Genomic DNA, 25,393 nt, shown 5'->3' with positions numbered 1-25,393 from the left:
GAAAACCTGGAATATAATATTCCAAAAAACAAAGGAGCTTATCTTACAACTGAGAATCAACTACCCAGCAAAACTGAGCATAACCTTTCAGGGGAAGAGATGGATATTCAATAAAATTGGGAACTTCCAAACTTTTCTGATGAAAAAACCAGAGTTGAATAGAAAATTCAATCTTAAAATATAAGACTCAAGAGAATCATAAAAAGGTAAACAGGAAAGAAAAAAAATATGTTATTCAATAAGGTTAAACTGTTTACATCCCTATATGGGAAGATGATACTTGTAACTCTTGAGAACTGTATCTTTATTATGACATTTAGAAGGGTTATAAATAGACAGAGAGTAGGGATGTAAGTTGACTTTGATTTGATGATTTAAAAAATTAATTAAAGGATGGAAAAAAAGGCTTGTACTGGTAGAAGAGGAAAGGAGGAGGCAGAAAGGGATAAATTACATCATACAAAGAGGTGTAAAGATCTATTACAACAGAGGAAAAGAAGAGAGGGGAGTGAGCATTGTTTGAACCTTACTCTCATTGGATTTGGTTCAAAGAGGGAATAACATACACACTCAATTGTGTACAGAAATCTATCTTACCCTATGGGAAGTAGGAGAGGAAAGGGGAAAGAAAAAGGAGAGGAGCTGATAGAAAAGAGGCCAGATTGAGGAAGGTGGTGGTCAGAAGCAAGATGTTAATGAGGAGATTAAGGGGAAAAGGGGACAGAAAAGCAAAAATGAGAGGGGGAATAGGATGGAAAGACACAGTTAGTAACAATTTTCCCCCAAATATATTCAGTTTTCAACAACCACTTGCATAAGTTCCAAATTTTCTCCTCCTTCCTCCCCCCTTCCTCCCCAAAATGGCATGCAATCTTATATGGGTTCTACACATGCATTCCTATTATATTTTTGCATTAGTTATATAACATAGAAGAATTAAAACGAATGGAGAAACCATGAGAGAAACAAAACATAACAAAGGAGAAAATAGTCTTCTTGATTCTACATTCTGACTCCATAGTTCATTCTCTGGATGTGGATGGCATTTTGCATCATGAGTCCTTTGGAAATGTTTTAGGTCCTTGCATTGCTGTGAAGGACTAAGTCTATCAAAAACAGTTCTTGCACACTGTAGCTGTTACTGTGTATAATGTCATCCTGACTCTGCTCCCTTCACTCAGCATCAGTTTATATAAGTCTTTCCAGGTTTTTCTGAAGTCTGCCTGTTTGTCATTTCTTATAGCATAATAGTATTCCATTACATTCATATACCACAACTTGTTCAGTCATTCCCCAACTGATGGTCATCCCCTTGATTTCCAGTTCTTAGCCACCACAAAAAGAACTGCTATAAATATTTTTGTACATGTGGGCCCCTTTCCCTTTTTATGATCTCTTTTGGATAGAGTTCTAGAAGCAGTACTGCTAGGTCAAAAGGTATGCACATTTTTATAGCCTTTAGGGCATATTTCCAAATTGCTCTCCAGAATGTTGGATCAGCTCACAGCTCAAACAGCAGTGGATTAGTGTTCCAACTCTCTCACATCTTCTCCAACATGTATAATTCTCCAGTTTTGTCATGTTAGCCAATCTGATAGGTGTGATGTAGTAAATCAGAGTTGTTTTGATTTGCAACTCTCTAATCAATCACAGTTGGTAATAATTATTGTGAATGTGAATGGGATGAACTCTCCCATAAAATGGAAGCAGATAGCAGAGTGGATTAAAAACCATACTCTTACAGTAAGGTGTTTACAAGAAACACATTTGAAACAGAAAGATACATACAGAGTAAAGGTAAAAGGTTGAAACAGAATGTATTATGTTTCAGCTGATGTAAAAAAAAAAGAAAGGGGTAGCAATCCTGATCTCAGACAAAGCAAAAATAAAAATAGATCTAATAAAAGAGATAAAGGAGGAAACTACATCCAGTTAAAAGGTACCATATATAATGAAGTAATACCAATACTAAATATATATGCACCAAGTAGTATAGCATCCAAATTCTTAGAGAAGTTAAGTGAGTTACAGGAAGAAATAGCAAAACTATACTAGTGGGGGATTTTAACCTTACCCTCTCAGAACAAGATAAATCTAACTACAAATTAAAAGAGAAAGAAGTTAAACAGGTGAATAGAATTTTAGTAAAGTCAACACGGTAGACCTCTGGAGAAAAATGAATGGGGATTTAAAGGAATATTTTTTTTCTCAGTACATAGCATCTACAAAAAAATTGACCATGAACTAGGGCATAAAGACCTCACAATCCAATGCAGAAAGGCAAAAATATATTAAGTGCATCCTTTTCAGATCATGATGCAATAAAAATTACATGTAATAAAGGGTCATGGAAAGATAGACTAAAAATCAATTGGAATCTAAATAATCTAATGAGTGGGTCAAACAACAAATCACAGAAACAATCAATAACTTTATCCAATAAAATGACAATTATGAGACAACATACCAAAACTCATGGGAAGCAGCCAAGTAGTTTTTAGGGGGGCATTTATATCCCTCAATGCTTACATGAAGAAAAATAGAGAAAGAGTAGATCAATGAATTGGACTTGCAACTAAAAAAGCTAAAAAGAACAAATTAAAAATGCCCAATTAAGTACCAAATTAGAAATTCTGAAAATCAAAGGAGAGGTTAATAAAATTGTAATTAAGAAAACTATTTAACTAATAAATACAACTAAGATCTGGTTTTATGGGGGGGGGAAACCAATAAAATAGATAAACCTTTGGTTAATTTGATTTTAATAAAAGAAAGAAAACCAAATTATCAGTATAAAAAATGAAGAGGGTGAATTCATCACCAATGAAAAGGAAATTAAAACAATAATTAGGATCTATGTTTGTGAAATAGATGAATATTTACAAAAATATAAATTCCCAGATTAACAGAAGAAGAAATAAAATACTTAAACAACCCCATTTTAGAAAAAGAAATGAAGAAACCATCAATGAACTCCTTAAGGAAAAAGATCTCCAGGGCCAAGTGGATTTACAAGTGAATTCTACCAAATATTTAAAGAACAATTAGGTGAAAGAGGAGTCTTGCCAAATTCTTTTTATGATGTAAATATCCTGCTGATACCTAAACCAGGAAGAGTCAAAACAGAGAAAGAAAATTATAGACCAATATCACTAATGAATACAGATGCAAAAATTATATGTAAAATATTAGCAAAGAGATTACAGAAACTTGTCACAAGGATAATACACTATGACCAAGTGAGATTTATACCAGGAATGTAGGACTAGTTCAATATTAGGAAAACTATCAGCATAATTGACCATATCAATAACAAAAATAACAGAAATCATATAATTATCTCAGTAGAAGCAGAAAAAGCTTTTGATAAAATACAATACCCATTCCTATTAAAAATGCTAGAGAATATAGTAATATATGGAGTTTTCCTTAAAATGATAAGCAGTATCTATCTAAAACCATCAGCAAGCATTATATGTAATGGAGATAAGCTAGAAGCATTTCTAATATGAGCAAGGGTGAAAGAAGGATATCCATTATAATCATTGTATTCAATATTGTACTAGAAATGTTAGCTTTAGCAATAAGAGAAGAAAAAGAAATTGAAAGAATTATAATAGGCAATGAAGAAACAAAGCTGTCACTCTCTGCAGATGATATGATGTTATACTTAGAGAATCAATTAAAAAACTATTTGAAATAATGAACAACTTTAGCAAAGTTGCAGTACATGAAATAAACCCACATAAATCATTGATATTTCTATATGTTACCAATGAAGCCCAGCAGCAAGAGATAGAGAAATTCCATTTAAAATAACTATAGACAATATAAAATATTTGGGAGTCCAGCTGCCAAGATGGACTCAGGAACTATATGAACACACTTAAAAAACATTTCCCACAAATAAAGTCAGATCTAAATAACTGGAAGAATATCAGTTGCTCATGCGTAGGTTGAGCCAACATAATAAAAATGACAATTCTATCTAAATTAATTTATTTATTCAGTGCCATGCCAATCAAACTACCAAAATTATTTTATAGAACTAGAAAAAATAATAACAAAATTTATTTGGAAGAACAAAAAGTCCAGAATATCAAGAGAGTTGATGAAAAGAAATGCAAGGGAAGGTGACATAGCCATACCAGATCTAAACTGTATTATAAATCAACAATCATCAAAACTACTTGGTAGTGAATAAGAAACAGAGTGGTGGGTCAGTGGAATAAGTTAGATACACAAGACAGTAGTCAATAACTACAGTAATCTACTGTGAATAAACCCAAAGACTCCAACTTCTGGAATAAGAACTCACTCTTTGAGTTCTTGTACCCTTATACTCTACACCAAGATAAGATCAAAACAGGTACATGATTTACACAAAAGGGTGATGTTATAAGCAAATTGGGAGAGCAAGGAGTAGTCAGGTCTATGAAGAAGGGAAGAATTTATAAGCAAACAAGAGATAGATAACATTATGAAATTCAAAATGGATAATTTTTATTACATTGAATTTAAAAGGTTTTGCACAAACAAAGCCAATGCAACCAAGATTAGAAAGGAAGCAGAATGCTCGAAACAATTTTTACAGTTAATGTCTCTGATGAAGACCTCATTTCTAAAAAATATAGGGAACTGAGTGAAATTTATAAGAATATAAGTCATTCCTCAACTGAGAAATGGTCAAAGGATATGAACAGGCAGTTTTCAGGTGAAAGAAATTAAAGCAACCTATAATCATATAAAAAATTCTCTAAATCACTATTGATTAGAGAAATTGAAATTAAAACAGCTCTGAGGTACCACATCACACCTATCAGATTAGCTAACATGGCAAACAGAAAAATGATAAATACTGGAGAAGATGTGGGAAAATTGGAACAGTAACGCATTGCTGGTGGAGTTGTGAACTGTTCCAAACATTCTGGAGAATAATTTGGAACTATGCCCAAAGGGCTATAAAACCATGCATACTTTTTGATCCAGAAATATAGTAGTGTATGTCTGTATCTCAAAGAGATCATGAAAAAGGAAAAATGACCCCAAATTTATAACAACTCTTTCTGTGGTAGCAAAGAATTGGAAATTGAGGGGATGCCCATCAATTGGGGAATGACTAAACAAGTTATTGTATATCAACGTAATGGAATATTATTGCTCCAAAGGAAATGATGAGCAGGCAGATTTCAGAAAAATCTGGAAAGACTTACATGAATTGATGTTGAACGAAGTGAGCAGAACCAGGAGAACATTGTACACAATACCAGTAACATTGTGCAATGATCACTTTTGACAGACTTAGCTCTACTCAGCAATGCAATGATCTAAGACAATTCCTAAAATCTTGCGATGGAAAGTGCTATCCACATTCAGAGAAAAAACTATGCAGTCTGAATGCAGATGGAAGTATACTATTTGCTTTTTTTTCTTTGTCATACTTTCCCCCTTTTGTTCTGATTCCTCTTTCATAACCTGAATAATGTGGAAATATGTTTAAAATGATTATACATGTATAACCTATATCAGATTGCATGCCATCTTGGGGAGGGGGAAGGAGAGAGAGGGGGGAAATGTAGAACTCAAAATCTTATAAAAGTGAATGTTGAAAACTAAAAATCAATTAATTAGCTAATTAATTAAAAATAAAATGAATAAATTTGGGAAACAAAAATATAGAAGTGGAGAAAAATCTGGTGAAAGAAAAGCAAAAGGCTTTAAAAGGTTAAAAGAGCACGCAAACTCTATATAAGCCAAAGTGATTGATCTCAAAGACAGGATACATTGAGACTAACTGAGGATCATAATTATCCCAGAAGGACATGACAAATGTAAAAACTTGAACAACACAGTAATGCAGTAAATAATACAAGAAAACTTCCCAGAACTTCTAAATACAGAAAGCAAAACACTACTCAAGATAATCCAAAGATTACCTCAAAGAAATAAAACCCTAATACTCAGTAATGAAATTTAATTTGAATGACAAAGTAAATTTTGGCCAGGAAAAAAAGGCCTTCAGATGTAAAGGGGAAAAAAATTCACATGACACAAGATTATTTCATGTCCATGAGAAACCACAAAAGAGAATGGAATAGTATATTCTGGGAAGTAAAGACACTTAAGCTATCACCCAAAATAAAATACTCTGCAAATATGACTCTAATAATCAGTAACACTCAACAAAAGAGACACAACTGAGGTGTTTCTGGAAAAATAAACAAAGATATGAGCAGAATATTCAACTTGAAATATATACCTGAACAACCCTGAACAACAGAAACACAGACAGATACACAAACACACACACACACATGTACACACACACACACACATACAAGAAAGATAAATAAGTACAAGTAGCATCCGAAGCATAGGAAACAGCCTTCAGGAATGTGCTGGAGCCAGTTTAGACTAGAGATGATTATTAAATTTTGGGTGTGAGCATTTATACCTGTGAAAATGGCACATGCTAAAAATCAGGGCAAGATGTATTGTGTTGTTGACGGTCCAGACTTAAGGAAATGATTGAGAAAATGCTACTAATGCAGATTAAAATTACAAATGTTGAATAGTACTTTCCCCACTCCCAAAGAGCCAGTTGTTAAACACTTACCAGCAAACTCCTGGCTTGACAGGCTAATGCAAAAGGACAGAAATGGGAAAATGAGTATCATATAGGAAGAATAAAGAGAAGGCAAATTTGACTGGTGCATAGGGTATAGGGAAAGTGAAGAAGAAGGGAAGGAAGGAAGGAAGGAAAGGAGAGAGGAAAAGAAAGGAGAGGAGAAGAAAAGTGAAGTAAGCAAGATTCTTCATTTTCTTCCTTGAGTGACCATTAGAATTATTCAGTCTCTTGTTTCTGATGCTCTTTTCATGAACTTTGCTACCATTATGGTATGCACTATTTTTCTCATTCTTCTTACTTTGCCCTGCATCAGTTCCCATAAGTATTTCCACACTTTTTTGTAGTCTTTGTACCTACCTTTTCTTACAGCTCAATAGTATTCTATTATATTCATGTACCAAAATTTGTTTAGCTGTTCACCAATCAATGGGCATCAATCTCAGAGGCTTTGAACTTTGAGTCTTAGGTCTCACTCTGTCATAATAACTGGCATTGATATCAGGCTTTAAAATTTACAAAGCATTTTCCATAAGTTATCTCATTTGGTCCTCACAACAACCCTGGGAGGGAGGTGCTACTATTATCCCCATTTTACAGATGAAGAAAATGAGACTAAGGGAAGTTAAGTGACTCTATATACCACACCATCTAACTGCCATGAGAGGCTTTGTCCCCTGAAAAAGGAACTTCTCTGATCAGATAGGGGGAAGGTATCTTGAACAGGGGACCTTTTCAGACCCTTTAATACCATGCCTTGTAAGATGTTGCTAACAGGTATGAGTAGTTTGGATTGGTGGGCACATGAATGAGCATATCAGAAGCTGGGACCTAAAACCTTTGTTCTGGTTCCTGCTGACATGAGAAGCGTATGCACCAGCTGAGAGTCATGGACAGAGTCTGACATAATTCTATATGGTCACTACAGACAGGGAGATAGAGAGCTGACTGCATTTAGAGGAGGAAGGAGAGAGACATATATGAAGCCAGAAGGAGCTATTATTTGAGAAAGCTGGATTTGTAAAGGTGTAACCTGCACCTATGATATGCCTGAACTTGTACCTGTGCCATATTCTCTTATCTTTCCCTGGAGTGTTATTCACTTTAGGGCTGGGTAGGGGTGGGAAGGGAGATGATCATTTAGGGACACACAGACAGAGGACTGGGAGAGGATTGCTGATGCCTGGCATGTCTGAACCCCTTTGTGGAGTTCCTAGAGATCACGCTCTTATAATAGGCAGGATACCACACATGAACAAGTTGCAACATGAGAGGAGGAGGGGAAAGTGATCTGGACCCTGGCACCCTGAAAGGGTTTTCTCCCCTGCTTTTTCTGGTCCTTGACAAAGACTTCTAGTCTGCTCATTGTTTGAGAAAAAGCAATGAATTAAAAAAAATATTTTATTTTTTCCCAATTACATGTAAAAACAATTTTTAACATCCTTGGCTTTTTTTTTAAGCTTTGGGTTCTAAATTCTATCCCTCCCTGCCTCCCTCCCCTCTCCCTTCCCAGAGATGGAAAGCAATCAGATATAAGTTATACATATGCAATCACGTAAAACATTTCTATATTGGTCATTTTGTGCAGGAAGATGAAGGAAGGAAAGAAGATAGAAGAAAGAGAGAGAGAAAGAAAGAAATCCAATCAACAGCAGTTTTTAACTTGCCTCTTCATTTGGAATCATACTGAGTGTGTTCTGGCATATTCATGTTGCAGACTCTGGTGAGACCTGTTGATTGTGCCAGACAGGGTGGCCCATACCTACAATCCTGACTACCTGTGAATCACTAGGAATTCTGGGCCAAAAAAGGTTGAGCATCCAAATGAAGTCTAGGGTACCAGGTAGCCAAGAGGGTAGAGGAAAGGCAGGGGGACTCGAGTACCTGAGCTCTCCCAAATTTCCCTCCAAACAACTTTAAAATAATGCCTCAACATGAATTCTAGAGCAGCAAAACCCACACAAAGAAGGGGTGAAACAATTTTCCAGTCCAAGACAACTTTGCAGGGCAACAGGAAAGGTCTGTCACACTGGGTGAGAGTGGAGCAAAGTCCAGAACAGGCACCGCCTGGCAAGATAGCAGCATGCCTTGGGGGGGGGCAATTAAATCATTTGCAGTGACTTCCAAAGTTCTCAGCCTACAGACAGTAAGGGGGGATGTTGAAAAACTGGTCAGAAGGAGATTATAGGTATCCCTTTTTTGGCACTGGGTGCAAGAGTCTGTTGTATCACTATATGTGGATCACAGTCATGGATTATAGTCCCAGGGGGAGGAGGAACATTAATACACCAGACCTTACCACCATAGGAAAGTGGGGACTTTGGTTACAGTTCTAGGGTGAAAAAGAGTGCTTGTGGTCACTCACAGATCAGAGTATAGGCCAGGGGAGGAATAAATACACCTTTCCTTAAATCATACCATTTTGAAAGAATTGAAAACTTACAGGCCCTCAGAACTAGCTTTGAAAATAGCTGCACAAAAAAACTGAAGCTTGGGACAGTGCCCCCTCCACCCCAGGAGCAGAGCCCAACTTTAATAAAAAGTTAAAAGTCAAGAAATAGGTTGGAAAAAAGGCAAAAAAAAAAAAAAAAAAGGACCTGACCGTAGAAAGTTATTATGGTGACAGAGGAGATCAAAACACAAATTCAGAAAAAGACAACAAAGTTAAAAATGCTACATCCAAAGCTTCGAAGAAAAATGTGAATTGGTTTCAGTCCCAAAAAGAATTCCTGGAAGAGCTCAAAAGGGATTTTAAAAATAAAATAAAAAAGGTAGAGGAAAAATTGAGAAAAGAAATGAGAGTGTTGCAAGAAAATCGTGAAAAAAGAGTCAACATTTTGGTAAAGGAGGCACAAAAATTACTGAAGAAAATAACATTTTATAAGATAAAATAGGCTAAATGGAAAAAATGCACAGAAATTCAGTACAGAAAAGAACTCCTTGAAAAGTAGAATTGGGCAAATCAAAATTGATGATTTTATGGGACATTAAGAAACAATAAAACAAAACCAAAAGAATGAAAAAATAGAAGAAAATATAAAATATCTCACTGGAAAAATAACAGACCTGGAAAACAGATTGAGGAGAGAGAATTAAGGAATTATTGAACTATAGGACAGCTAGGTGGCACAGTGGATAGAGCTTCAGCTCTGGAGTTAGGAGGACTTGAGTTCAAATCTGGCCTCAGATAACTTGACACTTAGTAGTTATGTGACCCTGGGCAAGTCACTTAACCCCAACTGCCTCATGCAAAAAAAAAAAAAAAAGATATATTGGACTACCTGAAAGCTATGATATAAAAAAGAGCCTAGATATCACCTTTAAAAGAAATTATCAAAGAAAACTACCCCGATACTATCGAACCAGAGAGTAAAAAAGAAATTGAAAGAATCCACTGATCACCTCTCTCCTCTAAGAGATTCCAAAATGAAAACTCCCAGGATTACTACATTCAAATATTTTCAAAAAGAGGAAAACATTGCAAGCATCCAGAAAAAATATAATTCAAATATTGTGGAGCCACAGTCAGGTTAATAGAAGATTTAGCAGTTTCTACTTTAAAGGATCAGAGGGCTTAGAATACAATATTCCAGAGGGCAAAGGAGCTAGGATTGCAACCAAAAATCATCTACCTAGCAAAACTGAATATAATCCTCCAGAGAAGAAAATGGATATTTAATGAAATAGAGGATTTTCAAGCATTCCTGATGAAAAGACCGGAGCTGAATAGAATATTTCACTTTCAAATACATGACTCAAAAGAAGCAAAGAGAGGTAACTAGGAAAGAAAACTCATAAGAGATTCAATAAGGCTAAACTTTTTACATTCCTAAATGGGAAAATGATACTTATAACTTCTATGAATTTTATCATTATTAGGGCAGTTGGAAGGACACATAGATATAGGGGCTGGTTGTAAGTTGAATATTATGGGATAGTATTTTTTAAAATAACATTAAGGGGTGAGAAAGAGGAAGGCACTAGGAGAAGGGGGAAGGGACAGATAGAATGGGGTAAATTATCTCACATAAAAAAGACATGAAAAAGCTTTTACAATGGAGGAGAAAATGGGGAACTAGAGGGCAGTGCTTGAACATTACTCATCAGAATTTTCTCAAAGAGGAAATAGCATACACAGTTAGCTGGGTATAGAAATCTATCTTATTCCACAGGAAAGTAGGAGGAGAAGGAGATAAGGAGGAGCACTGAAAGAAGGGAGGGCAGACTGAGGGAGGCAGTAGTCAGAAGTAAAACACTTTTAAGGATGGATAGGGTGAAAGGAGAGAGAAGATAAATGAGTAAAGGGGAGAAATAGGATGGAGGAAAATACACAGTAATCATAACTAAAAAAAATTTTGCAAGAAGTTTCTCTGACAAGAGCCTCATTCCCCAAATATGTAGAAAACTGATTTTATAAGAATTTTATAAATATAAAAATTTATAAGAATATGAGATAGGTCTCAGGTGGTGCAGTGGATAGAGTGCAAGGACTGGAGTCCAGATCTGAGTTCAAATCTTGCCTGAGACCCTTACTACTTGTGTGACCCTGGTCAAGTCACTTAACCCTGTTTACCTCAGTTTCTTCATCTGTAAGATGAATTGAAGAAGGAAATGGCAAACCATTGCAGTATCTTTGTCAAGGAAACCCTAAAAGAGGTAAGGAAGAGTTAGACACGACTTAAAAAACCAAACAAACTAAGTAACAGGTACAGGTCACTATACTAGGGGCTGGAGGAGATACATAGTTTAAATAGAACACAATACCTTCCCTTTTGGAACTTTCAATCTAGAAAAAAACCAAGATAGGTAATACAGATACACCATAACACATTGTAAGTGTTATGTTGGAGAGAATGGGTAATTAGGGAAGGCTTCCTGAAGGAGGTGGCATTTTAGTTGGGCTTTAAAACATGAGGAGGAATTCAACATGTAAAGGCCATCCCAGTAAAGGTACGGAAGTGGAGGAAAACCTTAGGGGATATTTGGGACATAGAATATGTATGAAGCAAGTAAAACAAGACTAGAAAGGCAGAGAGCTCACAGTTTGTATCATGTCTTAAATACTGAGCAAAGGATTGTAACAGCATAGATTTAAAGCCCAATGGGGCCATTGAGGTCAACCCCCTCATTTAACAGATGAAGGAATTGAGACTGGCAGACTTTAAGTGACTTGAATAGGGTCACACAGCCAGTGTCTGTGACAGTATCTGACTTGCTTCCAAGCCCAATGCCCTAAATCTGGGAGGCAATAGGGAGCTGATAAAGATTATCAGAATACAAGGAACATGATCAGATCTAGGGGTAAGAAATGTTATTATGGGAATCGCATGGAGAATCAGTTAGAGGAGAACAAGTGAAGAGGTGGAAAGGCTGAGTAGGAGACATGCCATAGTCCAGGTGGGAGGTGAGAGTACTAGGATGCTGCTGGTAGGGGGAAGAGAGAGAAAGAAATGGACCTGAGAACTGTGGCTGAGATGGATAGATTGGACTCAAGGGGAATGAAAGAAGAAGCAAAGACAGCCTGAAAGCTGTGAGCGTGGGAGATGGAGTGCCAACACTGAGAGAAACCATGGAGTCAGATGAGAGAAGAGGCTTTGGAGAAAAAATCCAACCAGGCAGGTGTGGAATGCGGAGTTGGTAGTGGCCGTGGGATAGCTAGGTAGGAATGCCCTGCATGTAGGGAGACATGAGAGTCTGGACACCTCAATGTGGGTTCAGGGCTGGAGACAGAGGGTTGGGAGTCCTGTGCATGGTGGTGATAGTGGCTAAAGCCATGGGAAGGTAGGAGAAGTGTTTGAATGGAAAGGAAAAAGAGGTCTAAGCACTCATTCTTGGGAAATACTGACACATTGGGGTCAAGAAGAGGACAAAGAGCCCTGCAAAAGAGGTGGAAGCGTGGATCAATTCAGGAAGAAAGAAGTGAATCAAAGAATTGAATAGCTAATCTTGTCCAGGGCTATACATGCTTTATTTCATTTGATCCTCACACTAACCCTAGAGGAAGGGTGCCATCATTAACCCAATTTTAATGGGGATAATATGGGGAAACTGAGACCTAGAACCTAGCTGCTTTTATGATTGGAAAGACCTGAGCATGTTCTTAGGCAGATGGGATGGAATCAGTAAAGAAAAAACTGAGGAAATTGAGAGAGAAAGAGAGAGAGAGAGAAGGAGAGAGAGAGAGAGACAGAGAGACAGACAGAGAGCGAGAGAGAGAGAGAGAGAGAGAGAGAGAGAGAGAGAGAGAGAGAGAGAGAGAGGGATGGGCTTAGCAAGGTCACAGAAAAAATGACAGGAAATGGGATCAAGGGCTTAGGTAGAGGGATGAGCCTCAGCAAGGAGTAAGGATGTCTCCTTACTGTGTTCTGAGACCACAGGGAAAGAGGGAAGATAAAGTGACAATGCAATGTGGGGGTGGGGGTGTTAAGTAGGCAGTTAAATCTCTCTCATCGCTGGCCACCACATGTCACTGTCACACACTACTCTCTCTTTCCCCACTCTCCCTTTCCTCCTTTTACTCCTCCTTCTCCTCTCTCTTCTTCCTCTTTCTCTCTCTCTTTTTCTCTCTCCCCCTTCCCTTCTCTCTCTCTCCCTTCTTCCTCCCACTCTCCCTCCCTCTTTCTTTCTTCCCCCTTTTCTCCCTTTCTTTCTCTCTCTCCTCCCTCTCCCTGTCTCTCTTCCTTCCCCTCCCTCTCTCCCCCAACTCCTTTCTTTTCCTTTCCATCCCACCCTTCCTCTTCCCCCATCCATCTCTATCATTCTTTTTCACTCTATCTCTCTCTCACCTGTTCCTGAGGACAAAGCTCCAGTTTGATTCTCACAAGAACCACACCACCAAAGACTCTGAGAATCCTCCATACCAGTCACTGGGGCAGAATCTCTCCCAGGACCCACAGGATCTTTTTGGCTTCTTTAAGAAGATATAAAGCTCTCTGGGGGAAATTGTACACCGGGGCACAGTGTGGTCATCCTCCCTCTCTGCTTCGCTGTTGGGCAACTGTGGTTTTCTCAAGAAGTACGCTTTAGAGAGTGAGAGTAGAACTGGTTTACTGGGAGGGGTCAGAGATTCCTTCACTGACCAAGGCTGTTTGGAAAGAGCAGAGCAGGGATGGAGCTGTAAGATGCAAGGCTCAGGAGAGATTTCCTAGAGTTCTAAGCTATTCATGAGGATTTATGCTCTTGTTTGTTTGTTTGAAGGTAGTTGTAGTAAAAGGAATGGCATAGAAATAATAGAACCTGAGAAGGAATGACGAAGAGGGAAAGAAAGAAAGAAAGGAAGAAAGAAAGAAGGAAGGAAGGAAGGAAGGAAAGAAAGAGGAAGGAGAGAGACACACAAAAGGGAGGAGAGAAGGGAGGGGAGGGAAGGGGAAAGGAAGAGGGATAGAATAGAAGCTCCTTTTGCAAGCAGGGATTGTTTTATTCTTTGTCCTTGTGTCTCCAGTGCCTAGCACAGTGCCTGTTGATAAGGAGGAAGGAAGAAAAGGGAGGAGGGATGAAAGGGAAGGGGGAGGGAAAGGGAGAGAGCTCCAGAGAGGAAGGAAAGAAGTAGAGGGGGGAGGGGTAAAGAGAAGGAGGAGAGGGAGGTTATAATTCAATCAAGACTTGCAAGGCTGAGGAAATCCAAGCGATCTGGAGAGACCTTTGTGAAATAATGCAAAATGTGAAAAAGTAAAACCAGAGGAATGGAGGAAGGGCTAATTATAACCGGAAGGAAAGCAAGCAAGCGCAAAGAATTCTGTTGGGGACCAGAGGGAGGCACAGAAATTGTGCCATGATACTTCATGCATTGAAAATGATGGATTTGAACATAAATGGATACTGAGGCAAATTTAGTTATTTGTATCGATAGTGAGGTTTTAAATAAGGCATTTAATTTTTTTTTTAAAGCAACAGAGACCAAGAGGGAGAAGCAGAGAGGAAGAAAGAAAAGAAGAAAAAAGGAAGGGGGAGAGAAAGGGAGACTGAAAGAAAGAGGGAGAAAGAGAGGGTTTGAGAAAGGATAGAAAGTGGAGAAGAAGGCAGAGAAAGAAAGAATAAGAAAGAAAGGAAGAAAAGTCTCTCTTCTAGCTCCCCGTGTGCCCCGGGAATTTCATGAAATCTGCCACAGGAACTGAAAGAATTTTATCACCCTTGTCCTTAACGTCCAAAGAAAAGTTGGTATTCTGTCAGATGACTTATTTTGGTAAATAGCCCAGACTAGGACCTTAGAGGCTTTGATACTCTTTATCCCATCCCCATGTCTTTGTACAGCCTGTTCTCCCATTGCTTTAAGGCTGTTTCTTCTCCCACTCATCTCCTTGAATCCCTAGTTTCTTTCCAAACTCAATTACCGCCTTCTACATGAAGACTTTCCAGATCCCTTAACTTGCTGATGCTTCCTGGCCAAAATTACTTTACGTCTATTTTGTATGTGTCTATATATGTACATGCTATATTCCCCAATAAAAAGTAAACTCTCCGAGGGCAGGAATCATTTCATTTTTGCCTTAGCTTCCTAGCATCTAGCAGGTGGCATACACTAGGTGGTTCATAAATGCTTGCTTGCCTGCTTGATAATAAGATGATGGCCAAAATAACAAATGAGCACATTTATGTTTCAATAGAATAGAGGGCATGGGTCACATCCCCAGCAACCTTACGTACACTAGATACTTTGCTAATGTTCCTTATTATTGCACTAGGTTACTGGGAAAATTCTGCAACTGTGTTTTGGGGATAACAGTTTATCCCCACAATAACCTTAGGCAACCTGTATCTTGTCTATTTTACAGACAAGGAAACAGAGGCGTATACTAGAACCCTGAACAGCAAGAGATGCCAGGATCCTAGACTTGGAGCTGAAAGGGACTTCCGACGTTATCAAACACAACCTTCCCATTTTACAGAAGGTGAAAGGAGGCCCAGGGAAGGCTTAGACTCACAGAGGGTGCAGGAGGCATGGTGGGGGTTCTGCATCAGCCTGCCTGCCTCCAAATCCTATACTTTTGCCGTCCCAGAGCACTGCCTTCCGAGGTCTTCTGTGGCCCTCATGCTCCATCTTTCTCTTCTCACCAGCCTTTCTTTCTGCTCTCCTCCTTGGTTCCCCTTCTCTGTGCCCTGCTCTCCAAAACCCAGGGTGGCAGAAGTGTAAGGAGTGGGAAGGCAACGGAGCCAGAGGAATCTCTGCGAGTTTTTTCTTTCCCCGCTTTAACCTCTAGAGCAGAGAATTCCTAGAAGGCTAAGGGGGAAACTCTTCCTGGCGGTAGGTCACCCGCCGCCCCCACTACCCAGGCCATCACTCTCTCCCACTCTGAGATGCAGGGCCTGGAGGAAGGTAAATGGGAGCTGTCCAGGGAACAGTTTGTTGTGTTTTGTTTGGAACGGCTGCGACCCAGCATGGCGTGGGTCTCCCATGCCCCCTATCACTGAATGCCTCACGCCTTATCAGGTCTCCCCGGGGGACGCAGCAGGGGAATGGAAGAAGGCTCCTGTTTCTGACCTGCCATAGCCGTGGCGGTGGGGACACGGATGTCTTCTCTTGGGATCCCCTTTCCTAGGGCTAGCCCCACAAAGGCTCCCGCAAGAGGCTTCCCAGGGTTTTCAGGGCACACAGGCTAGTCAGCCTTAATCCCAGGCACCTAAAAAGTAGATGGCGAGACAGCGTGATCCCTGGGCACAAGCCTCATCCTCCAGTCTCCCCCGATGCCAAGGGAGCCTTACCTGCCTTACTTAACACTGTATGCGTCCCCCTGGTTTTTTAGGGGCAGAGCAGCAGGGAAGCCGGCCTGTCAGGGAGGTATCCAGTCTTGTCTCTCTCCCTATTCCCAGCTGCTTCCTGAGGAGGGGGGCAGGGGTGGGAGGAGGGGACGGGCGAGGGAGGAGACCTGGGGTGGAGGTGGAGGGGCGGTGGCTGACCACGAGGGGGCGTGGCTGTGGCGGGCATCTCCGCTCCCCCATCCCCGCCCCGAAGGGGTGGTGGGGCACTTTGGGACCGGAGGGACCGGTCAGTGTGCTGGGAAGCGCAGAGGCGGCTTGGCAGGCAGCGAGCGGCCCATGCCACAGACGGCTCAGGGGCCCCAGGGACTGAGGGGTGGTTCCTGTGCCCCGGGCCCGGCAGAGAGGGAGCAGGGGCCCGGGGGCCCGGGGCCCGACTTCTTCATGGCTACCTGCGAACCAGCAGCCCCTGAGAAGGAGCGCTCGGCCCGGCACATGGCCAAGACCTGCTGGAATGTCTTCTGGGGTTTCTGGGACTACGAGACGCCCAAGGTGATCGTGGTGAAAAACAGAAACTTGGGCTTCATCTACCGCACGGTGCAACTGCTCATCCTTCTCTACTTCGTCTGGTGCGGTCTGGTCCTGGGGAAGGAGGGGGCGGAGGGGGCAGGAGGGGACCCGAGGGGAGGGGGTCCTGGGAGAAGGCAAGAGGGGATACGAGGGGAGCGGGGGTCTGGGGGAGGGCAACGGGATTCGAGGGGAGCTGGGGTCTGGGGGAGGGGGGAAGGGACAGAACAGGAGCAAGAGGGGACCATCGGGGAGTGCGGCCTGGGGGAAGGCAGAAGGGGAGTGACCTGGAGGGACAAGAGAGGATAGATAGACTGGGGGTGCAGAAAAGGCAAGACATGGGAAACAGGAAAGGGAGACCCCCAGGGGGAGCAGAAGGGGACGGAACTGAGAGGGGCCAGACCTAGGGGAGGGCAAGAGAGGATACACCTTAGGGGTGGCCAGGAGAGGACAAATGGGGCAGGGGAGCAGCTGTTTGCTGGAGAAGATAGCCATGGAGGGGCAAGAAGGGGCCAAGAAGGGGAGCAACGAGTGGGGGTGCAAGAAGGGACAGAAGAAGAGGATGGGGCAAATGTGAGACTGAGCTGGGGGGGCACCAAGGGACAAGGAGGGTGGCCAGAAGGGAATAGACCCAAGAGACAAAATGGGTAGGTACCTGGAAAGCACCAGGAAAGAATAGACTTGGGGGACAGGAAGAGAGAAGTCGGAGGAGAGCAGGGTGTGAGACGGACAGGGTAGGGAAAAGCAGGGTGGAAAACAAAGATGGGGCAGAGGATGCTAGAAGCTGATGGGAGAGAAAGGCTCAGAATGCTGGCCAGACCCAGTTTCCCCCTTTTTAGAGTACAAAAAATGACAGAAATGATCCTGGGGTGGTAATGGGCTAGCCCTGGGGAAAAGCCCCTTATTGAGCTAGTTTTCCCCTTGGGGCCCCCCAACATGTATGTTGCTAGGAAAGGAGGGCTCTGCATTGGGAAAGGCACTCCCCCTAGAGAGGAGCCCCAGCTGCCCCCTAAGCTAGCCTGGGTATTCTCTCTATTTGGCAGGTATGTATTCATCATTCAGAAAGGCTATCAGGACAGTGAGACTGGTCCTGAGAGTTCTGTCATCACCAAGGTCAAGGGCATCACCAAGTCCCAGGACAAAGTATGGGATGTAGAAGAGTATGTGAAACCCCCGGAGGTGAGGACCTTTCTGGGCCAGAGACACCCCCTCATCCCAAGGATGTGGTCTGGTTCCTGAGGGTGGAAAGTAATGGCTCTCCTGTCCCTTGGCCCCTACCAATCGGGTCAGCTTCCTCTGTCCTGTTCTGTCCTGTTGTGCCCTGCCTAAGAGGGATGGGTTTAAAGGAGGAGAGGACTCCTATTGCCAGGCCCCACCCCATCCCACTTCATGACCCTCTCTTCTTCTTTTCTCTGGAGCTTAGGGGGGCAGTGTGTTCACCATCATCACCCGGGCAGAAATCACTCCCTTCCAGACCCTGGGAACCTGCCCTGAGGTGAGTATTCTGCTGCACCAAACTTTCAATATAGGCACATGGTGGTGGTGGTCAGAATTATGTAGTAATTGGAAGGGAGGGACTAAAGAAGGGAGAAGGTGGAGAAGGCATCATGCCAGATCTTTAGAGGTCATTTTCTTCTTTAGAGGGGGAAGATTTGGAATCAGGAGACCTGGGTTCAAATCCCTCCTACTTAGTAACTGTATGACTTTAGGTAAAACATTTCCCCCTCTTAGAGCTTTTCTAATCTGTGAAATAAGGAGGTGTGAAATGACAGCCTGGGAGCTGGTCTCTTCTAGCACACCTTAAGTGTAGTCAGGAGGGGATGGATAAAGAACTTCAGAAGTCAGTGGCTGGGGCTCAGTTGGCTTATCCTTCCTCATGTCCTCTAGAGCATACGCATTCGCAATGCCACCTGCTTCTCTGACAATGACTGCATAGCCGGGGAGATGGACATGCTGGGCAATGGTGAGTGTACAGGAGCAGAGCATGGCTGAGAGGCAGAATCCCTTGCTTCTGGGTCCCTGCTTTCAGAGATCCAGTTATCTTCATCCCTTTCACCCCAAATTTTCATGTTATCTCTATTTTCTTAGGAGAGAAAACTGGACGCTGTGTTCCCTATTACCACGGGACCAAGAAGACATGTGAGGTGTCAGGCTGGTGCCCTGTGGAGGACGGAGCAGTCCACAGGTCTAGAGACCACTAGAATCCATCATTGTCCCCCAGGACCTAAGTTCTCAGGCTAAAGGAAACCTTCTCTGTTTGCCTGCTTCCTATAGAACCTCCCTGGCCCTGGTCCTTGCCCTGCCCCCTCCCGATCACACTCAGGATTCACAGGAAGAGACCTCACTGGACTTCTAGCCCAATCCCTGTCATTTTACAGAAGAGAAAACTGATGGAAGTAACTTACCCAAGGTTGCCCAAGTGGTATCAAAGGTGGAATTTGAACGCAAATCCTCTGTCCCCTCCACTCGTTCACTTTCTATTCTGCTAACCTGCCTCTTGGCCAGATAAAGGCCATTCCTAAAGTTGACATGAAAAGTTGGAGAACCTGGGGCCAACCTTGGACAAGTCATTTCTCTAAGCCTCAATTTCCTCATCTGTAAAATGAGGCAATTGAACAAGATGCTATGGAATGTCCAGCTCTAAGTCCTCTCATCTGAAGACCTGGCTTTTGGCTCCAGATCTGTCATTGATGTGTGTGTGTGTGTATGTGTGTGTGTGTGTGTGTGTGTGTGTGTGTGTGTGTGTGTGTGTGTGTGTGTGTGTGTGTGTGTGTGTGTGTGTGTGTGTGTAGCGCACACGACATAATTGTTTGGGGCAAGGGAAGTGAATCTGACCCCACAAACCCCACCCCCTGGTTAGGGATGCAGCACTCTGTTCCAGGTGAGGAGGGGAGACCCTCACTCTTGATCTGTCTTTCCTCTTCAGTGAGTTCCTGGGGAAGATGGCCCCACAGTTCACCATCCTTATCAAGAACAGCATACATTATCCTAAATTCCAGTTCTCCAAGTAAGAGACAAAAAAGCAGTTTGTCATGGGGCCCAAGGCAGAGGATGGGGCAGAGGGAGAAGGGGAGAGCCACAGGGAAGGGAGTCATGACATCAAGTTTGGAGATGAGATTGGGCTCTTCCGATTGAGAGAATATCTCTGCCCCACCCCCAACTTCTTGGGACAAAGGGAGAGAATTGTCCTAACTCTACCATGCTTCTCCTCCATCTCTCAGAGGGAACATCAGGGACTATGATGATGGCTACCTGAAACACTGTACCTTCAATGCTGACACCGACCTCTACTGTCCCATATTTAAACTGGGCTTCATTGTGGAGCAGGCAGGAGAGAACTTCACAGAGCTGGCCTATAAGGTTGGGGTCTGGGGTTGGGGGTAGGACGGAGATGAAGAGTGAGGGTGGGGGGATGGACCTGAGGGACTCAGGAATGAAGGATGAGGCTTGGGACTTGGGAGTACTGTGGGAGCCAAGGGGATCCCCTCACAAAAGTGGCAGCCCTAAAATCTGAGACTGGGGGTTCAGGAGTGGAAGGTGAGGCTCAAGTTCAGGAGTGTTGTATAGGGGCTGGGGGAGCAATGGGACAAAAGTATGGGGACTCAAGAATGAAGTATTGAGATTGGGGAATGCAGCACAGCCATGAGGGCTCAGGACTGGAATATGAGGACCAAGGGGAGAGCTCCTCCTGGGATTTCTGATCAGCTTGGCAAAGGGCATAAAATGGCACCTAAAGCCCCAACAAAGGGAGAATGAGCAACAGGAGGCTGTGTTCCTGTGGGAGGGTCACCAAGTCTCTCCTGTCTTAGAAGATGGGTTGGCCCCACCTGCCACCAGAGGCAGAGGAAAGAGAAATGTGATCTGTCTGGCAAACTTGGGTATACGTAATACCTACTGAATTATTGACTGCTGATGCTCATGGCTGGCCTGCTAGCTTCCATGTGGACTGAGGAAGCCATGGAAAATTTTGAAGGTGGGAAAAGGGAAAGCTGGGGGAAGGTGTGAGTGTCAGGAACTTTGGCTCTCAACCTATAGGTTAACCCTCCAAGTGTGGTGCAGTGAAGAGAAAGCATGGTTTGAAGTCAAAAGATCTGAGTTTGAATCTCAAATCTTCAATTTACTACTTGTGACCCTGGGCAAGTCAGCTGTAAAATGAGGGGGTTGCTTAAGATAACTTCTAAGATTCCCAAATCTATGACTTCACGATACTTTCTTCCTCAGGGTTAACCTATATAATAAGGTCCAATTTAGCCCTGACTCTGATTTCTCAACCTTTTGCTTCTTCTACCTCCAGGTCTGAATGGGCTATGGACACCATCCTTCTCCTTTGTTATAAGGGACCCTCATTCCATTTCAGTCATAGAAACATAGATCTAGAGAGAGGAGACCTCAGAGGATGTCTGGATCAACCCCTCTATTTCATAGAGGAGGAAACTGAGGCCTAGAGAGGTTAGCTGACTCATCCAGGGTCACACAAGGAATAAGGATGAGAAAGGGGACTTGAACCCCAATTCTCTGACTCAAGAGGCAGGACCACCATGCTGCTCCTATCTTTGTAATCTCAGTTCCTCTTCTTTTCTCTGCAGGGTGGAGTCATTGGGGTCATTATCAACTGGAACTGTGACCTGGACCTGTCTGAGTCCAAATGCAATCCCAAATATTCTTTCCGGCGGCTTGACCCTAAGCACATCCAGGCTTCCTCGGGTTACAATTACAGGTATGCCCTGGGGACTCAGTCCCCCACCCACTGACCCAGCCAGTACAACACCAGCAGGCCAGGGTTGGCCAAAGAACCAAGGTAGGAGGATTCCCAAGAGCCAGGACTTTTCCTTCCAGGCAAAGATGAAAAGGGACAAGTAGAAGGCTGTGGGCCTTCTATGACGAAGGCTAGGGGAGAGTTTTTCCAACCAATCCAACCCAACAAGCATTTAAGCAACTATGTGCTAAATGCTGAAGATACAAAGGCAAAACAAAAAACCGTCCCTTCTCTCAGGGAGCTTCCAGGCTACTGGAAGTGGGGGCTACGATGTGTGAACATAAGTATTCACACAATTTGAGGAGAAAACCCTGATGATGAGGGGATTTAGGGAGAGCTCCCTGTAGGTGCTATGGGAGCTGCTCTCCAGTAGAATTAAGCTCCTTGAAGGCAGGGTCACTTCAGTGTTGGGTGTCATTTTCATGTCCTGGCCTAGCACCTGCAGGGCACACAGTAGGTGATCACTGCATCTTTGGATTCGGTTAACTATCAGATTCTTGAGAGCAGGGAGTGTTTGTATCCTTAGCACCTAGGACAATTGGTCAATAAGCATTTATTAAGTGTCCACTGTGAGCCAAGCACTGTACTAAGTGATGTGGATAAAAATGAAAGTCAAAAGGCCCTCAATGAGCTTGTGGAGGAGCTTAATGGAGGAGACTATTGAGGTCTGAGGGGTACTGGGGGACCCTGGAATACCAACACGCTAGGTCCTGCTCAAATGAATTCAACTCAAGCCTTCTTAAAGTCAAAGAAAAATGAAGTTTATTAAACATTCGCCATATTGGGTTGACGCTTAAGGAACCTAAGCATTTGTAATGCTTATATTCACAAGCAGGCCAGATAGAACCTTAGCTAGACAGAGTTTGAGCTAGATTGAATCTGAGCACCTTCATGGAGGCAAGATGGAACTTAAATACAGAAGAGACTGTAGGAGGGATCCTGGTGCCACCAAGTAGTCTGGGGCCCCAGGAATGGTCTTGACAGGAGCAGTATGGGACTGACCAATACCCTGGGGTGAATACAGATCGAATCTAGGGAGGGTCTTGATGGGAGTGGTCAGCAGCCTGAGGAATGGGGTTTTGATGGAATCAAGGGTGGGGAGTGCAAGAGAGACGGGGGCACAGCAATAATGAAAAGCCCATGGGCCTCCCAAGACTGCCGGATCAAATGGGAAGATTAGATTTGAATAAAAAAGACTAGATTAAGTGAGAAGACTCAAGGGGAGTTCAAGGAAGTTCCCAGAGTCTGAACCCCATCATTACCACGTGCATACAAATATATACAGATAAGCTATATGCAGGATAAAGAGGAAATAAATTGAAAGAGGAGGGCTCTGGAGTGAAGAGGGCTTTCTGGCACATAGCAGGTACTTAATACTAGTGCTTGTTGACTGATCGGCAAGCTGAGTGTTGAAGGATGCCAGAGATTCTAAGAGGTCGAGCTTTGGAGGGAGGGCATTCTGGAGGTAGAAGTGGAAGGCAGGGAGCACTTTGAAATAAGCAGGCAAAGGCAGGCTCTGGCTTTCAGTGAAAGGTGTGAAAGGCCAAGCAAAGGTATCTGGATTTGGCCCCAAAGTCACAAGGCCAGGTGTGGAGAACTTATGGCCTCAAGGTTACGCCAGGTCCTCAAGTGTGGCCCTTTGACAGGATGGATTCTGTGGCCTCGAGTCTGCAGGTTCCTTAGCCCTACTTTAGGGTATCACTGAAGATTCCTGCATAGGAGTGAAGTGGCCAATACTTATACTCATATGGGTCACCATGCTGTTTTGGTGGTCGGGTAGAGAATAAATTGAAGAGGGGAGAGACCTAAAGCCAGGAGTCTACTTTTCCACCTTCAGCCCAGTGCTTGGGGACAGAGATGAGGACATTGTAGGCACTGTCCAAATGTCATGTGAGAGTGTTGACTGTACAGATCATGTTTTACTCCTGGCCCCCTTCCATTCTAGATTTGCTAAGTACTACAACCACAATGGCACAGACTCCCGTACTCTCATCAAGGCCTACGGGATCCGAATTGATGTTATTGTGCATGGACAGGTAGGGAGCCTTTGAGGGTTATGATATTGCCTAAGGGAAGGGTTCAAGGCAGTGGCTGTAGGGGAGGATACTAAAAGTAGGTCTCTTCCCACCAGGCTGGGAAGTTTAGCTTGATTCCTACCATCATTAACCTGGCCACAGCGCTGACTTCCATTGGAGTGGTAAGTGTGTTCCCCTGGGGTCCTAGGGAGGGCATGGGGCTGGCAGAACACTTACTCAGGGCCCCTATTGCTTGCTCTCAAGGGCTCCTTTCTCTGCGACTGGATCTTACTGACCTTCATGAACAAGAATAAGGTCTACAGTCACAGAAAGTTTGACAAGGTACAACCCACTCTCCCTCCCTCCCCCTCCCTTGGGCAGTGCCCTGCAGACAGCTCTACAAGCCAGAGCCAGATGTCCAAGCACTTCCCCTTGCTACAGATGGGCAAACTGAGGTTCAGGGAAGGACCCCAAGAAAATGATTTACAGAAGAGGGGCCAGTAACCTAGAGCCCTAAATCTCTAGCCTGGGGATCAGCCTGTACTCCATCTCTGCCCCTGGTCCAAGCAGATGGTGGATACCCAGGACCCGAGGGAAGAACAAGGGCCTTCCAGCCCACGGGACTCCATACCCAAGGAACCCAAAGGCTTGTCCCAGCTCTGACCTTCCCAGCACCATCTCCACCTTTTCTTTGTGCTGCTTAAGAGACTGAGACCTTGGCTGAGGCCACAGGGTCATTTGAAGTCAACAGCTCTGCCGAAAGATGGGGTCCCTGGGCCCATGCTGCTAGTACTGAGGAGCAGCTCAGATCAACAGGCCTGGATCTGGGCCCCCAATGTTGCCTGTCCTTCTAGTTGTTGTCTAGTTGGTGAGGGCCTGGCTAAAGGGGAATAGAAACTTGGGGTATGGGAGGGATGGTTCTCTCCTACTCCAGTCCCCATCCTCCTAGCCTTTCCCTTATCTCCCCCCTTCCCGACCAGTTATTTCCCCACCACCTACTCTGAACCTGCCATATTCTGTATCCTCAGCAAAGTTGTATCCTTTTATTCCCACCAGCTGAAACCTCAATTTCCCCCTACTGGACACCTCACAATTCCCTCCCTCTTCCCATGAACCTGCTGCCAGATGGCTCAGTGACAGATACTCCTTCCTCAGACCTGAGCTCACATTCCAGGGTGACTGGAAGGGGGAGATTTCCATATCATCCCCTCTCCCCCGGCTTCATTATCCTAGTATATATGCTCCAGCTCTCCCCCAGAGAGGTCCTCATTAACCCCCTTATGCAACTGGAAACAAGATGGCAGTGAGCTCCAATAAATCACATATGACAGAACCTGCTGGACTTTACCTGTTCTTGGGAGTATGGCATAGGCCAACCACTTCCAGATCTGGAAGGCCTATCTGGCTCCTTTCTGATATAGGGTGAAGGTCATCATCAAAGGGCAAGAGGAATTTTCCTGGGCACAACTCATGGGGCAAGGGTGGAGACAGCTGAATTTAGGGACCAGGTCCTTGACTTGCTCTTCCCAATAGACCTGTCCAGCGAGAGACCTTACAGGTCACAGAGCTGAGAAGCCAGCCCCTGCGGAAAAAGGGCTGGAGAGTGTAGATTGGCCACAGGTGCCGATGTTCCGCCACCCAATTTAACTGAGAGCTGTCTCCAAGTAGAATGGGCTGCCTCAGAGGTCCCTAGGGAGGTTTTAGGCAGAGGCCAGGGGCCTGCCTGTTTGTTGGGTA

At 43.5% G+C, this 25,393-nt stretch overlaps 2 protein-coding genes across 5 annotated transcripts in view; one reads left to right on the top strand and one right to left on the bottom strand.

Annotated features, from left to right (window-relative positions):
* LRCOL1 (leucine rich colipase like 1) overlaps window positions 1-16,188 on the bottom strand; it is a 38,832-nt gene extending 22,644 nt beyond the window's left edge. The window contains exons 1-2 of one of the 3 annotated variants that reach the window (XM_072600827.1): window positions 16,104-16,188; window positions 11,199-11,272 (exon numbers count right to left, since the gene is read on the bottom strand). Coding sequence is in view for 1 of the 3 variants with exons in the window: in XM_072600825.1 (XP_072456926.1) it covers window positions 16,104-16,110 (7 nt within the window). In the remaining 2 variants the exon portion in view is untranslated. Of the gene's footprint in view, window positions 1-11,198; window positions 11,273-13,410; window positions 14,286-16,103 lie in introns of those variants that run through there. The other 2 variants (XM_072600826.1, XM_072600825.1) reach the window with 2 other exon arrangements.
* Window positions 16,189-16,237: 49 nt separating this feature from the next.
* Window positions 16,238-24,989, top strand: P2RX2 (purinergic receptor P2X 2). Of its 2 annotated transcripts, none has more exons than XM_072600822.1 (12): window positions 16,238-16,947; window positions 17,929-18,064; window positions 18,309-18,380; window positions 18,773-18,848; window positions 18,974-19,070; window positions 19,812-19,892; window positions 20,107-20,245; window positions 21,472-21,602; window positions 23,587-23,677; window positions 23,773-23,838; window positions 23,921-23,998; window positions 24,713-24,989. In XM_072600822.1, the coding sequence occupies exons 1-12, from the start codon at window positions 16,307-16,309 to the stop codon at window positions 24,767-24,769; spliced, it is 1,665 nt and encodes a 554-aa protein (XP_072456923.1). In that variant the 5' UTR covers window positions 16,238-16,306; the 3' UTR covers window positions 24,770-24,989. The 2 variants fall into 2 exon arrangements, with proteins under 2 accessions (XP_072456923.1, XP_072456922.1); XM_072600821.1 differs by having other exon boundaries at window positions 24,227-24,989.
* The last annotated feature ends 404 nt before the right edge of the window (window positions 24,990-25,393 follow it).

This window comes from Notamacropus eugenii, chromosome 4, assembly GCF_028372415.1.
Source record: "Notamacropus eugenii isolate mMacEug1 chromosome 4, mMacEug1.pri_v2, whole genome shotgun sequence".
Classification (NCBI taxonomy): domain Eukaryota; kingdom Metazoa; phylum Chordata; class Mammalia; order Diprotodontia; family Macropodidae; genus Notamacropus; species Notamacropus eugenii.
The sequence above is the reverse complement of the archived record's forward strand: the minus strand, read 5'-3'. Positions and strand labels throughout refer to the sequence as shown.

Excerpts from the sequence above, each read along its gene's own strand:
- P2RX2 (XM_072600821.1), top strand. The coding sequence starts at position 16,307 with ATGCCAAGGGAGCCTTACCTGCCTTACTTAACACTGTATGCGTCCCCC. Across the intron at positions 19,893-20,106 it reads CCTAAATTCCAGTTCTCCAA|AGGGAACATCAGGGACTATG; the intron begins GTAAGAGACAAA and ends TCCATCTCTCAG. Across the intron at positions 23,999-24,226 it reads GTCACAGAAAGTTTGACAAG|ATGGTGGATACCCAGGACCC; the intron begins GTACAACCCACT and ends TGGTCCAAGCAG.